This window comes from Dipodomys ordii, unplaced genomic scaffold (assembly GCF_000151885.1).
Source record: "Dipodomys ordii isolate 6190 unplaced genomic scaffold, Dord_2.0 Scaffold69, whole genome shotgun sequence".
Classification (NCBI taxonomy): domain Eukaryota; kingdom Metazoa; phylum Chordata; class Mammalia; order Rodentia; family Heteromyidae; genus Dipodomys; species Dipodomys ordii.
Genome location: NW_012267285.1, coordinates 873,937 through 888,802, shown reverse-complemented (window position 1 = coordinate 888,802; position 14,866 = coordinate 873,937). Strand labels below are relative to the sequence as shown.

At 55.4% G+C, this 14,866-nt stretch overlaps 2 protein-coding genes across 2 annotated transcripts in view; both read right to left on the bottom strand.

The window, feature by feature from the left end:
• Window positions 1-6,335: 6,335 nt before the first annotated feature.
• On the bottom strand, window positions 6,336-12,976 carry Lpar5 (lysophosphatidic acid receptor 5). The gene is made up of 2 exons (XM_013023636.1): window positions 12,678-12,976; window positions 6,336-8,243 (listed from the first exon to the last, which is right to left on the bottom strand). Exon 2 carries the CDS (start codon window positions 8,085-8,087, stop codon window positions 6,966-6,968), a length of 1,122 nt encoding a protein of 373 aa, XP_012879090.1. The 5' UTR covers window positions 8,088-8,243; window positions 12,678-12,976; the 3' UTR covers window positions 6,336-6,965.
• Window positions 12,977-13,418: 442 nt separating this feature from the next.
• Window positions 13,419-14,866, bottom strand: part of Acrbp (acrosin binding protein) — a 14,804-nt gene continuing 13,356 nt past the window's right edge. Inside the window, exons 3-5 of the mRNA XM_013023587.1 lie at window positions 14,676-14,843; window positions 14,344-14,427; window positions 13,419-13,658 (exon numbers count right to left, since the gene is read on the bottom strand). Coding sequence (XP_012879041.1) covers window positions 13,536-13,658; window positions 14,344-14,427; window positions 14,676-14,843 — 375 coding nt within the window. The 3' untranslated portion in view covers window positions 13,419-13,535. The remainder of the gene's footprint in view (window positions 13,659-14,343; window positions 14,428-14,675; window positions 14,844-14,866) is intronic.

Here is a 14,866-nt window from a genome sequence, read left to right as displayed (position 1 = left end):
CCGGCCGGCCGCCCTGCGCCCCGGGGCCCTCTCCCAGCCCGGGTCCTCCCCGTCCTCCCCCACCCGGCCCGCTGCCCCTCCGTGCTGCCCCCCTCCGCCTGCCCTGAGTCACCCACCCTGCACCCCCAGGACGGGGGGATCGGTCCCCCGTGGGGACACGCCGGGCCTGGCACTAGCTGGCAGGGAAGTGGGGGGGGGCGCCATCTTCTCCACACCTGGAGGCGTTGGGTGGGAAGAGACACCTCCAAGGCCTTCCTGACCCTGGCCGCCGCCCCAGGTCACGCAGGACCTGAGCGCCCCCGGAAGTCAGTACCCCAGGTTTGTTTGAGTCCAAAGTTCTCCAAGTCTTTGGTTTCCCACAAACTCTTGGCTTTTCCATTCTCCCTCGATCACTTAGGATTTATTCTAGCCTCCCTCCCCTCCCTCCCTCCTTCCTTTTTCTTTCTTCTCCCTGTGCTGGTACTATGGTTTGAACTCAAGGCCTGGACCCCATCCCCCCTTTGAGCCTTTTCCACTCCGGGCGGGCGCTCGACCCCTTGGACCACAGCTCCACTTCTGCTTCTTTTCTTGGTGCCTCATTAGAGCGATGGATCTCCTGCACTTGTCTGCCCGGGCTGGCTTGGAACTGCGATCCTCAGATCTCAGCCTCCTGAGTAGCTGGGATAACAGGCGGGAGCCACCAGCACCTCAGACATCCCCCCAGACAGACAGGAAGCGTTCCTGGGGTGGGATTTAGCTCCCCAATTCTTCCAAGCCATCCTTATGGCCTGACAGGGATTTCCCTTAAGGTGAGACTGGACCACAAGAAAGAGATGTCTGTGTCTTGGTTCTGCTGAATTTGTCAGGTATGAAGACTAGTTACTCGTATTTTACCCTCACTGCCCTAACTCTTTTCACCGGAAGGAGGCCGACTTGGAGGAACTCAGGCACCAGACAGTTGCTGGCTGCTGAGGGGGTGGAAATGTGTGGTACATTTGTGGAGGAGATCCCAGCCAAATACATGAAGCCTAAAGTACTACGGGGGGGGCCCTAGGACACCCCCCCTTTCAGCCACACCATGTACAAAAGAGGGGGCTGAGCAAGTTTAAAGAAAAGGGGTGCTGGGTGCCAGTGGCTCACACCTGTCATCTCAGGAGGCTGAGATCTGAGGATCACGGTTCAAAGCTAACCAGGGCAGGAAAATCCATGAGACTCTGATCTCCCATGAACCACCAGAAAACCGGAAGTGGCGCTGTGGCTCAAGTGGTAGAGCGCCAGCCTTGAGCTGAAGAGCTGAGGGACAGCGCCCAGGCCCTGAGTTCAAGGCCTGTGATCAACAAAAACGAAGTCAGCCAGGACCTAAAAGTCTGAGATTCTTGTCTTCACTGAACCAGCAAAAAGCCAGAAGTAGAGGCGTAGCTCAGGTGGTAGCGGGCCAGCCTTAAGCTAAAAAAAGCTACCCCCAGGCCTGGGAGTGAAGTCTCAGAGCCCCCCTTCCCCCCAAAACGGTGTAGGGGGCAGATGAGTGGATTAGGAGCTTGCCAAAGAAATGAGAGGAAAGGAACCTGGGTTTGTGTTGGTTTGATTTTTGCTTTTGTGTGAGCATGGCCTCGAACACCGGGCCTGGGTGCTGTCCCTTAACTTTATAGTACAGAGTGCTTTGCCCCTTGAGCCACAGTTTCACCTCAGGTGGTTGATTGGGCTTATGCTCTCCTTCCCGGGGCTGGCTTTGAACCACGATCCTCAGATCTCAGCCTCCTGAGGAGCTAAGCCAGGGTGCCAGCTGTGAGCCACCAGCGCCCAAGCCTTGAACTCAGCGCCTGGGCGCTGTCCCTGAGCCTCTTTGGCTCAAGGCTAGCATTCTACCCCTTGAGCCACAGCGCTGCTTCTGGCTGTTTCTGTGTATGTGGTGCTGAGGAATCGAACCCAGGTCTTCATGCATGCTGGGCGAGCGCTCTACCACTGAGCCACCTGCCCAGCCGGCTCCCTTCTCTTTCTGTCTAATGTTTTATCCCAGACCACCCTTGAATTTCCCTGGGAAACCTCCCAGGTGAGCATTCAGGGGTTCACCTTGTCCACTAACTCAATCCGCAAGGCGTGTTCAGGACCCACGGTAATCCCAGCCCCCCACTTCTACACGCTTGGCGGGACAGCAGAGTGCTTCACAGAAATCTGTGTATTCATTCCACGCGTGTTTGTTGAGCACTTAGCTCCGGGTTGCATCTGAGAACCGAAGAAAAGCCAAGTCGGCCCACGTGATTCACTTAGTACACTGAAGCAACGAACAACATTAGAATATGTAAGCGAAGCGCTGGGCAGGTGGCTCAGTGGTAGAGCGCTCGCCTTGCATACATGAGGCCCTGGGTTCGATTCCTGAGCACCGCATAAGCAGAAACAGCTGGAAGTGGCGCTGTGGCTTAAGTGGTAGAGCGCCAGAGCTGAAGAGCTGAGGGACAGCGCCCAGGCCCTGAGTTCAAACCCCATGACTGACCAAAAAAACGAAGGATAAATAAAGTTATACAGTAGGTTTTTTTGACATATATGATTGGAGTCCACACACACACACACACACACACACACACTTTGTTTGGATTATTTTAGAATCTACTTATGCTCTTACATATGCAAAATAAGCATGTTTTTAGGTTTTTATTTGTGCAGCTTGTGTGTGTGTGTGTGTGTGTGTGTGTGTGTGTGTGTGTGCACCCATGTGCCAGTACCAGTTTTGTGTTGTTTTGTCAGTCATGGGGCTTGAACTCAGGGCCTGGGCGCTGTCCCTCAGCTCTTCAACCTAAGGCGAGCGCTCTACCACTTGAACCACAGCACCACTTCCGGTTTTCTGGAGGTTTATTGAAGATGAGTCTCACTGACTTGGCTGCCCAGGCTGGCTTTGAACCACCATCCTCAGATCTCGGCCTCCTGAGTAGCTGGGATGACAGGTGTGAGCCACTGGTGCCCGGCTAGTACCAGGTTTTTAAGTCTCTGTCTGGCACTGGCACTGGACTTTGTCAGCTCTGGGCTGGCGCTTTACCACTTGAGTTATGCCTCCAGTCTGGCCTTTTGCTGATCTTAGACTTTTGGGCTCAGGCGGGCCTCAAACCCCAATCCTCCCCATTAGTAACTTTTAAACTGGGAAGGGCCAAACTCCAACGATTGTTATTGTATGTTTTTGGACCATGAAGTTCGGTGCTGTGTGTCCAGAAGAAAAGGCACAGGTCTGGTCAGGTTCCCCGAGGGTGACTGGAAGGCGGAGCCAGGCTGATGGGCAGGCGGAGGAACGGGAGGAGGTGGAGGCTGAGGGCTGTTGCCCCACCCAGACATAGAGAGAGGTCCGAAGCTGGGCTGGGTCAGTTCCTCAGAGCAGCCACCAGGGGTCGCTTTACCACTGTAAATCATCCGCAGGGCACTAGAGATACACGCGGGAGTGTAACACAGACACACTGGGAAAAGCACACACATGGAATAAAACACTACCGAGAAGCAGACATCGGGACAGAAACCTATACAGCAGCTCACTAACGTCAGGGTCTGAAGGATGATCCCCCCTGTGGCTCACGCCTGCCATCACAACTACTCAGGAGGCTGAGATGGGAGGATCGCAGTTCAGAGCCAGCCTGGGAAGGAAAGTCCGTGAGACTCTGATCTCCAATAAACCACCAGAAAACCAGAAGTGGCGCTGTGGCTCACGGGTAGAGCGCCAGCTTTGAGCTGAAGAGCTGAGGGACAGTGCCCAGGCCCTGAGTTCAAGCTCCAGGACCAGCACAAACACACACACACACACACACACACACACACACACACACACACACGGGCAAAGAGGAAAAGGAGGCAACCATTTTTCCATTTTTCTTGTCTTCATGCGGCCAGGAAAAAGCTATTCCTGCGGATCACACTTACTTCCTTGAACTCTTCTTCTCTCTGGAATGTCCAGTTCCTTCTTCCAGAAAAGATGTGTGGGATTCGATCCCACAACTCCCACAGCTCCTGTGTGTGCTCACGAGACAGCCCCAAGCCTTCAGGACAGCCATTAACAGTCATAAAACACTTCAAGCTAGGTACCCGTAGCTCACACCTGTAATCCCAGCTACTCAGGAAGCAGAGATCCAGGAAATCGTGGTTTGAAGCCAGCCTAGGCAAGAAAAGCCCAGGAGACTCTCCAACTAACCAGCAAAAAATACACACAAAAAATGGGGTACGGAGCTATAACGCCCCAAGTCCTGAGTTGAAACACTTCTCTACAGCATGCTCTGGAAAAAATCAGGTGTGAAATCTTAACACAGTAATCCAAGTGTGGATCTCAAGGTATGTCTTTGGAACCACATCTTTGAGAAAGTTCTGGAAGTCAAATGTATTTCCATGCCGGGTGCTGGTGGCTCCCGCCTGTCATCCCAGCTACTCAGGAGGCTGAGATTTGAGGATCGTGGTTCAAAGCCAGCCCAGGCGGGAAAGTCTGTGAGACTCTTTATCTCCAGTTCACTAACAAAAAGTCAAAATGGAGCTGTGGCTCAAAGGTAGGACATCAGCATTGAGCACAAAAGCTCACAGATAGCACCCTGGCCCTAAGTTCAAGCCCCAGGACTCACACACACACACACACACACACCTTTTCATAATGCTACTAAAATGTCATTTGTCCTTTTCGCTCTACTTCTCTTGTATGTAGGCTCTGGAAAGTTCCAGAAACTTCATGAAATGTGATGCCATAACCACTCTCCCAATTAATGAAATGTGTGCAGTGTATTTCCGTGTCTTAAAACCTTATTGGCCACGGGGCTGGGCAGGTGGCTCAGTGGTAGAGCGCTTGCCTTGCATGCATGAGGCCCTGGGTTCGATTCCTCAGTACCACATAAGCAGAAAAAGCCAGAAGTGGTGCTGTGGCTCAAGTGGTAGAGCGCCAGCTTTGAGCTGAAGAGCTGAAGGACAGCGCCCAGGCCCAGAGTTCAGGCCCCACAGCCAACCAAAAACAAATGGGACTTCCCCATCTCAACAGATACGCTAAGTGTGGTAGCAGATGCCTGGAATCCAGGCCATGAAGGGAAATGGAGGTGAGGAAGGTTAATGATTCAAGGCCAGCCTAGGGCAAAAGCTTGAGACCCTGTCTGAAAAACAGAAGGGGTCGAGGCATGGTAGACTGACTGTTTAGCCAGTCAAAGCGCCCGAGTTCAAGCCTCCATGTTTATCCCATGCCAATGTTACCTGTAATCCTAGCTTACACACAGCACCGATATCTGGGGATCAAGGTTCAAATGTCGCTTGAGCACACAAATCCAGGAGATTCTTAATCTCCACACAGCCAGCAAAAAAAAATTTTAAAAAGCCAGGACCAGAGCTTGAGTGCCAGCATCCATACACACATTAAATAAAATGGCTTTAAGGTCTAACGTGTCAGTATAAATGACGCAAAGCCTTTTGAACTCCTCAGTTTTTGCAAGCAGAAAGTGCAGGAGACCAGAATACAAAGAATATTCTCCTTTGGGCAAAGCAGAGAAAATATTAAGCACATAGAATGGAGGAAATTCTAAAAGGGGGCAGCAGGCATGACTTGCAAACGGGGTCAAGAATTAAGATGAAGACAGAAAAAAAGACAAAAAAAGAGAAAAGTTTCATTTGCCAGGTACAGTAGTGCCCGCCTGTAATCCCAGCCACTCTGGAGGCTCAGCTCTGAGGATCATGGTTTGAAGCCAGCCAGGCCAGGAAAGTCTCTGAGACTCTCATCTCCAATGAACCACCAAAAAAGCCAGAAATGGCAGTATGGTTCAAGTGGCAGAGCAGCAGCCCTGAGCAGACAAAGCTATGGGGCTTGAACTCAGGGCCTGGATGCTGTCCCTCAGCAGTTCAGCTCAAGGTTAGCATTCTGGCTTTTTCTGCTTATGTGGTGCTGAGGAATCAAACCCAGGGCCTCACGCATGCGTGGCAAGCACTCTACCACTGAGCCACCTTCCCGGCCCAATGTTACACATTTCTAAGCAAGAAACCTAATTCCATCCTTATGGAATACACTTCATACTCTGCCTTCCTGCTGAGCAGAAGAAAACCACGCGAGACTAAGAGGCATTGGCCCCATGGCTGGAAGATCAGCCCAGAAGTTAGCGGGTGGTGGGATTTCTCTGAAGTTGGGGCCACCAAAGACTTGAGATTCTAAAGCACTCAGCCCCCGCAGCTGCCTCAACCCCAGATCCCCATATTAGACCCCACTTTTCAGTCTGAGCCAGGGCAAATAAGTCATTTTATTTCCCTCAGCTTGCAGGAAGGCTTCTCGGCCTGTTTTCCCCAACCTCACCAAGAAGTCAGTATCAGCCAGGAGCTGGTGGCTCAAGCCTGTCCATCCCAGCTACTCAGGAGGCTGAGATCGGAGGATCGTGGATCAAAGCCAGCCCCGGCAGGAAAGTCTGTGAGACTCTTCTTTGCATAGATGCTAATGATGCTCTGCCCAGTCCGTTTGCATAGAGGACAATGCCCCTCCCACCTCATTTGCATAGAGGATAAGGATGTCACTTGCATAGAAGGTAATGATGCTCCTCCTGCCTCATTTGCATAGAGGCAGCTGTTGCCTGGCCCAGCTCATTTGCATAGAGGACCGCGGCACTCTGCCCAGTTCATTTGCAGAAATGATAACGATGCTCTGCCCAGTCCGTTTGCATAGAGGATGATGAAGCTCCTCCCACCTCATTTGCATAGAGGATAACGATGTCTCATCCACCTCACATAGAGGGTAACGATGCTCCTCCTGCCCCATGTGCATAGAGGCGGCTGATGCCCCGCCCATCTCATTTGCATGAAGGACCACAGCACTCTGCCCAGTTCATTTGCATAGAGAAGGATGCTCTGCCCTGTTATTGGCGTCCAGGATGATGCTCCTCCCGTCTCATTTGCATAGGCCCAGTGTTGCCCCTCCCACCTCATTTGCATAGAGGATAACGATGCTCTGCCCGCCTCGTTGGGCGCGCACACCCTACCTGCGGAGGACGCGGCCCCTCGTGGGGGGTTCAGAGGGCGGAATCCGGGGGGGTCTGGGCGAGGGGCTTGCGGGCTTTGGGGAGCTGCAGCAACTCCTGAGTGGGGGCGTGCGTGGGGCGGGCGGGCCGCCCGGCCAGCGGCTCCCTGGCCCCGTTGGTGGCCCCGGGGCAGTGGCCGCGCGTGGCGTGGAAGCCCCGCAGCGTGTTGCGGAAGCCCTCGGCGCTGAAGTAATACACCAGCGGGTCGAGCACGCAGTTGGCGCCGGCCAGCAGCACCGTGACCATGAGCACGCCCCGCACCTGCCCGCGGGCCTCGGGGCTGGCGGCCACCAGCTGCGCGCGCAGCAGCCCGTACACCGCCAGGGTGCAATTGTAAGGCACAAAGCAGAGCAGGAAGATGAGCAGATTGGCCAGCAGGAGGCGCACCGTCTTGCGGCGGCGCTGGCTCGGGGTGGCCTGGGGCCGGGCCAGGGTCCAAAACACCAGCCCGGAGGAGGCCAGCACGGCCCCCAGGGGCACCAGGAAGCCCAGGGCCTCGGCCAGCAGCACCAGGGGCAGCAGGCGGCCCCTCCAGAGCTCATCCCCGAAGCTCTCGAAGCACAGGCGCACGGCCAGGTCCCTGTAGCTGCAGAGCGAGGGCGTGTGCACGCGCGCCGTGGGGACGGCGAACACCAGGATCAAGGCCCACACGGCCAGGCACACGCGGCGCGCCACGCGGGGCCGGCGCAGGTGGCGCAGGCGCAGGGGATACACGATGGCCACGAAGCGATCCACGTTGATGAGCATCAAGAAGATGCAGCTGCCGTACATGTTGATCTGGAAGATGGCGCCCGAGATCTGGCACAGGAGATCCGGGAAGGGCCAGTGGTGGAGGCTGTAATAGGACAGACGGAGGGGCAGCGAGAGCGTGAAGAGCAGATCGCTGGCCGCCAGGTTGCACATGTACACGCTGACCACCGAGTGCACGCGCAGGGCTCTCACAAACACCCAGAGGGCCAGCGCGTTGAGGGGAAGGCCGGCCGCCAGCACCAAGCTGTACACCACCATGTGCAACTGATGTGTTGTCCTGTAGTCCCGGCAAGGGGGTAGAGTGCCGTTAGAAGAAAGATCGCTGGAGGAATTGGCCACCAGTGGCGAGCTGGTCCACATCATGGCGGCTGAAGAGGAGATCTAGGCGGGTGGCATCATGGTACATATCCAGAGCTCCCTGTCACCCAGAGCCTGGGAATTGGGGGGTAGGGGGGCACAAAGGGTTTGCCCAGGGTTGACTTGGAGGCAGGAGGTCATGGTTTCCTCCGCAGTGAAGAGCTGGAATTGGAAAGCAAGTGGAGTTGAGTGAGAGGCGTGTGCCGTGGGGTGCGCCTGTAATCCCAGCTACTCAAGGGGCTGAGATAGGAGGATCGTGGTTCCCAAGGCAGCCCGGGCAGACAAGTTCTTAGAATGCTTTTCTCCAATGAACCAGCAAAAAGCTGGATGTGGAGATGTGGCCTTGAGCCCAACGAAAGCTGACTGAGAGAGAGCTCAAGGCCCTGAGTTCAAGCCCCAGAACTGGCACAAATAAAAACACACTCCGTACCACCTAAGTGTAACTCCTGTCTCATTTTTGAGCCACTCCATCTGTGACCCCCCCAAAAAAAAATTCATCTTGCGCACTGGTAGCTCCCACCTGTAATCCCAGCTACTCAGGAGGCAGAGAGCTGAGGATCATGGTTCAAAGCCAGCCCAGGCAGGAAAGCCCATGAGACTCTGATCTCCCATGAACCACCAGAAAACCGGAAGTAGAGCTGTGGTTTCAAGTGAGGAGCTCTAAACTTGAGCAAAAGAGCTCAGAATCAACTCCAAACCCTGAATTCAAGCCCCATGTGACACACACACACTCTCTCTGTCTCTGTCTCTCTCTCTCACACACACACACAATTTAATCTTTTGGGTTTTCTCTTCTGTGGTTGTTTGTCATGGACTTGAACTCAGGGCCTGAGTTGCTAACCAGCCACAAGGCTGTGATTTTGGCAGATTCCCTCCCCTCCCCCTCCCCCTCCCAAATGCTCACAGAGCTTTTAGAAGATTCCAGGCCTGTTCCTGTACCCAACAAAGGCCTTACCCAGCATACTTTAGATTCTATTAGGAGCCTGATCACACAGAAGTTAGTAAATAAAACCAAGGGCCAAGATAACAAGTAGCATTTTCTAGCTGTTATCAGCGGCCTTTGCTAGAGTCCACACTCTGAATCCCAGTTCAAAGTCTCAGCCTCCTTCCTGCCCTGGAGCGCTCAGCTGGGCTGCAGGATCACTCTGAACCTCAGTTTCCCCATCTGTCAATGGGGAAGCACACATGGCTGGGTTGGGCGCTGGTGGCCCCCACCTGTCATCCCAGCTTCTCTGGAGGCTGAGATCGGAGGATCCTGGTTTGAAGCCAGCTGGGGCAGACAACACTGGGAGACTCTTCTCTCCGGTCTGCCAACCAAGAGCTTGGATCCAGACACATGGCTCAGAAGGGGAGTGCCAGCCTCCAGTGAAAAAGCCAAGGGGATAGAGCTAGAGAACATTCTAGAAGGATCCTGTGATGGAGACTTTAGACTGGGAGGGAAGTGAGACCAGGAAATGTTGTCGGAGCGGGCAGACAGTGCCAACCACAGCACCTGCCGTCTCTGCAGACAAAACTGGTAACCACACACACAGGACCGAGAGAAGGAAATCGGGGGAACGGATGTGGGCTGCGGGCCCCCCCTCCCCCACAGGAAGTCCCGCCCACCCCAACTTCATAGCTAACTTGTGTGCATGTGAGTGCACACATACATCGCACCAAAGGGTGCCTTTGTGTGTGTGTGTCTGCGCCAGCCCTGGGCTTTGTGCTCAAGGCGGGCGCTCTACCACTTGAGCCACAGCACCATTACTGGTTTTCTGGTGGTTCATGGGAGATCAGAGTCTCACGTACTTTCCTGCCCAGGCTGGCTTTGAACTGCGATCCTCAGATCTCAGCCTCCTGAGTAGCCCGGATGAGAGGCGTGAGCCACCAGTGCCCGGCTGCACCTGCCTTTTTAGAGGTGCCCACCCGAGCCCTAGGAACACATTTATTCTACTTCCCCCCTTGTCCATTTGAAATGCAGTAGAAGAATCTGCTTCCTTCTTGTTCCAACCACAAAACTGGCAAACTCGACTTTCGAGCACACACAGACGCAAGTATGCCTCCTGACACTTTCTCCTTATAAGTACTTAAGCAATGAAGCCGGGCACAGTGGCACCCACCTTTAGTCCCAGCTATTCAAGTGTCTGAGTGCAAATGGAACTGGAGGTCAGGGATTCCAGACCAGCTTTGCCAACAAAGTGATTCTGTGTTTAAACAAACAAACAAACAAGAACCCACTTTGTTTTGAATTCCTTAGAAACTTTGTGTTTCTGTTTCCCAGAGTAGAAGGTAAAGTTCTAGTTGAAAATGAGCACCATGGCGGGGCGCTGTGGCTCCCGCCTGTCATCCCAGCTACTCAGGAGGCTGAGATCTGAGGATTGTGGTTCAAAGCCAGCCCGGGCAGGAATGTCCCTGAGACTCTTATCTCTCCAAGAAACTACTAGAAATCCTGAAGTGGTGCTGTGGCTCAAGTGGTAGAGCGCCAGTCTTGAGCTGAAGAGCTCAGGGACAGTGCCCAGGTCCTGAGTTCAAGCCTCACAACTGACAACAACAATAAAAGAATACCAGTTTAATCCCCACCCCACACCCAACCAGTGAGCCCACTCATAATTTTGTTATATTTGTTCTATCAAACAGGCAGTGTAAGCATTCGTCTCCATATTCCACAGGTAAAACCAGCCTGGTGGCAGCCGTGTGCTTTGAAAGGCCTGTTTACGTCGGGTTTTCCAGAACAGTTGATTCTATAATTACCGTGACCCACGACCACTTTTAACCATTACACGAAACACCCTACAATTAGGAAGCTCAAAGCCGGGCATGGTGGCGCACGCCTGTAACCTTGCAGGAGGAAAGATTTGACATTTGAGATCAGCCTGGGCAAAGTTTTACTGAGACCTTATTTCAAGGTGGCTCAGTGGTAGAGCGCTCACCTAACATGCATGAAGCCCTGGGTTCGATTCCTCAGTACCACATACACAGAAAAGCTGGAGGTGGCGCTGTGGCTCAAGTGGTAGAGCGCCCACCTTGAGCTGAAGAGCTGAGGGACAGAGCCCAGGCCCTGAATTCAAGACCCACGACTGACAAAAAAAAAAAAAAGGTCTCCGGACTTTCTTGCCCGGGCTGGCCTTGAACTGCGATCCTCAGATCTCAGCCTCCTGAGTTGCTGGGGTGACAGGCGGGAGCCACCGGCCCCGCTCCGCATTACGTGTGTGTCTCATGGATTCACCCCATTTTTCAGTAAAGGAAGGAGCTGGGGAGATGCCATTTGGTGGGGAGGGAGGGGTCCCTTCTTCTTTTGGAAGACCCCATGAACAGAGGCAGGCAGAGACCTTCCATGGGGTGATCCAAAGGCCCAGAAATTCCTCTACACGTCTGCTAACTTGGGCTCAGAGGCTGAGATGATTTCTTCTCTGAGACCAGCCAGGACTGGGGTACTATGCCCTCCAGTTCCAATAAACTATTCCTGAGGGCTGAGGGAGCGTGCTTGTCTAGAAGCCCAAAGCCCTGGGCTCCATCCAGCAGCCAGCCCATCCATCCATCCATCCATCCATCCATCCATCCATCCATCCATCCACCCACCCATCCATCCATCCATCCATCCATCCACCCACCCACCCACCCATCCATCCATCCATCCACCCATCCATCCATCCATCCATCCATCCACCCACCCATCCATCCATCCACCCATCCATCCACCCATCCATCCATCCATCCATCCACCCACCCACCCATCCATCCATCCATCCATCCATCCATCCATCCACCCACCCATCCATCCATCCATCCATCGTTCCAAGCTGCGTGTGGTAGCATACCCCTGTAGTCTCAGCTCCTCAGCAGGCTGAGATAGGGGGATCACTTGAAGCCAAGGGGTTTCAACTCCCTTTGGTTAACAAGGGGAGACTCCATGTCTAAAAGGGGGTGCGCATCCAGGGTTAGCAAATAGCTTCTTGTACAAGCTCCCAGGTCTTGTCCCCAACACGAAATCATTTGAAAGAAATATTAAGTTCTACTTTGGTTCCGTGGGGAAGATACACAATAAGCAACACAGCCCCTTGGCAGGGTTTTTAAGTGTGTGTGTGTGCGTGTGTGTGTGTGTGTGTGTGTGAACTGGTACTGGGACTTGAACTCAGAGCCCGGGCTGTGACCATTAGCCGTTTCAGCCAGACCTCCACTTCCGGCTTTCGGGTGGCTCCTTGGGGCTGAGCATCTCCCGGGCTTTCCTGCCCTGGCCTCAGCCCTCAGCCCTCCTGGGTAGCTGGGATGACAGGCGTGAGCCACGGCGCCCAGCTCATTGCGTGGCGGTTCCAACCCAGCCCAGGGAAGCCCAGGAGACTCTGCTCTCCAGTGAACTGCCAAAAAACTGGACGTGGAGCGGTGGCTCAAGTGGCAGAGCGCCATTCTTGAAGAAAATAAAAGAACCAAAGGGACAGAGCCCGGGCTCTGAGTTCAAACCCCAGTACTGGCACCAAAAAAAAGGAAGAGACCGAAAAAAGAGTTTCGATGGGGAGAGGATCCATCATTTCCGCTCTCCCCACATTCTACAAGAGGGGTGCAACCTCCCTGTGTCTATGGGGGGCCCCCACCCCCACCCCATGACCACCCTGGCCTTACCTGAATCCTCCACTGCTCCAAGCTCCATGCCACACCATTCTGAGCTGACCAGGGCTGGTGCGACCTGCTGTAGACCCGGCCTGGGAATGACTGCCACACCTTCCCTAATCTCAGCTCTGTGCCCTGGCTCGTAGAAATCCCCCAACCCCCACAAAGCGCAGGAGAGAAGAGAGAGACAGACAGACAGAGACAGAGACAGAGGGGGGGGCACAGTGATCTCAGAAAGCTTCACAGACAGACCACAAAAGAAAGCTCCAGAAGCGAATGTTCAATCCAGCCCCAACTCGAGTTCTGTCACCGACTTCACGTCGGCCGTTCACACCCGCCTGACGTTTCCAGGAACTCTGGCCCGGGCACGCCCACCCCAGCCCGGTGACTAACACACTGCGGCTCCTACCTGTCCCCGCCTGCCCTGCCCTTCCTCTCCAGCCTGCCCTGGAGGCTGAGCCGGGCTCTGCTGTGCCCTCCCTGAGTCCCGGCTCCACCCTGCCCCGCTGGCTGGTGAAGCTGGCCAGGGGGCCAGGGGGAGTCCAGAGGATCCAAGTTTGAAGGCAGCCTGGAGAGGAAAGTCTGGGAGACTCTGATCTCCAAGGAAGCAGCAAAAAGCTGCAGGGGCGCTGTGGCTCAAGTGGTAGAGCGCCAGCCTTGAGCCAAAGAGCTTAGGGACAGCACCCGGGCCGTGAGTTCAAGCCCCAGGACTAGTGTAGAGACGAAAGCAAAACGGGCCACGGGAGCTCCACGCAAATAAACGTTTTATAGAAAAGACATGGCCGGGGGTGGGGAGATTTCCCATCAGGCACCGCCCTGGGCCCCCGGATGCAGGGCCTGGGCAGGGATGGGGGGGTGGGGGCCCCCAGCTCAGCCGAACTGGCCCAGGGCTAAGGTGCTGAACTCCTGGCTCCAGCGCAGCACCACCTCCTCGCTCTTGGCCGGCGTCAGCACACTGTACGTCTCGTTCTGCAGACACCGCATGCGCGACACCTACAGCACAGAGGCAGCCGGGCGCCGGTGCGCACACCTGTCATCCCAGCTCCGAGATGTGAGGAGCGCAGGTCCAGGCCAGCCCAGACAGGAAAGCCCCTGACTCTCCTCTCTGAGAAGAACAAGCTGGACCTGGCGCCGTGGCTCAAGGGGTAGAGCACCAGCCTGGGGCACAAGGAGACTCAGGGATGGCACCCAGGCCCTGAGTTCTAGCCCCAGGACTGACACACAATAAAGAGAAACAACAGTCCTTCATCTAGGCTGGGCAGGTGGCTCAGTGGTAGAGCGCTCGCCTCGCATGCATGAAGCCCTGGGTTCGATTCCGCAGCACCACAGACACAGACAAAGCCAGGAGTGGCGCTGTGGCTCAAGTGGTAGAGCGCCCGCCTTGAGCCAAAGAGGCTCAGGGACAGCGCCCAGGCCCTGAGTTCAAGACCCCAGGCCTGGGAAAACAAAAATCGAGCTGTCAGCCCATCTGAAGGCTCCCAATTTTCCTACTTCCCCCTGCTGTCTAGCTTGCTAGCTCTTCAGAAGGTCAGGCTTGCTCCTGGACCTGGGGTGCGGGGTGGGGGGCCTCCTGTGGAGGCCCTTCCCCCAGAGTTGCCAAGTAAGAAACTGCTCCCCGCACCCCAGGGAGACCTGGGGCGCTGGACGGAGGGGTTGTGAGGGTAGCATAGGAGCTCACCTTCCGACTCTGGTTCCTCATCAGACACTGTTGGCTTTTGAAGGCGCAGTAGTTGGGATACTGGACATAGTCGGTGTCGCAGATCTACGCCGGGGGAGGGAGGAAGAGGGGCGGTCAGGAGCCTGGACGGGAGCTGTGGCTCAGCCCGCCATCCCAGGAGGCTGAGAGCTGAGGATCGGGGTTCAAAGCCAGGCTGGGGAAGGAAAGGGGCCTGTCCCTGCTCCCGTGTGCGTGTGTGCTGGACCCGGGGCTCGAACTCGGGGCCCGGGCTCTGGTGGCGGCCGGGATTGCAGGCGTGCGCGCCCAGCCCGGCTCCCTCCCGGCCGGCTGACCTTGGTGGGGTAGTCCCCGTCCTGGAAGCTGAGGAACTCGGCCTGCAGCCAGCCGGACACGCGCGCGTCCTCGCAGCCCTTGGTGGCCAGCCGGGCGCACCAGAAGTCCATGCGCAGGCCGCCGTACAGCTCCAGCCCGTAGAAGCGGCCGCCCTGCCGGGCCCCCGCCTGCGACGCAGCGACGCGTGCGT

What these genes read in the sequence shown, in the direction of transcription:
- Lpar5 (XM_013023636.1), bottom strand. Translation starts at nt 8,087, where the DNA reads ATGATGTGGACCAGCTCGCCACTGGTGGCCAATTCCTCCAGCGATCTT.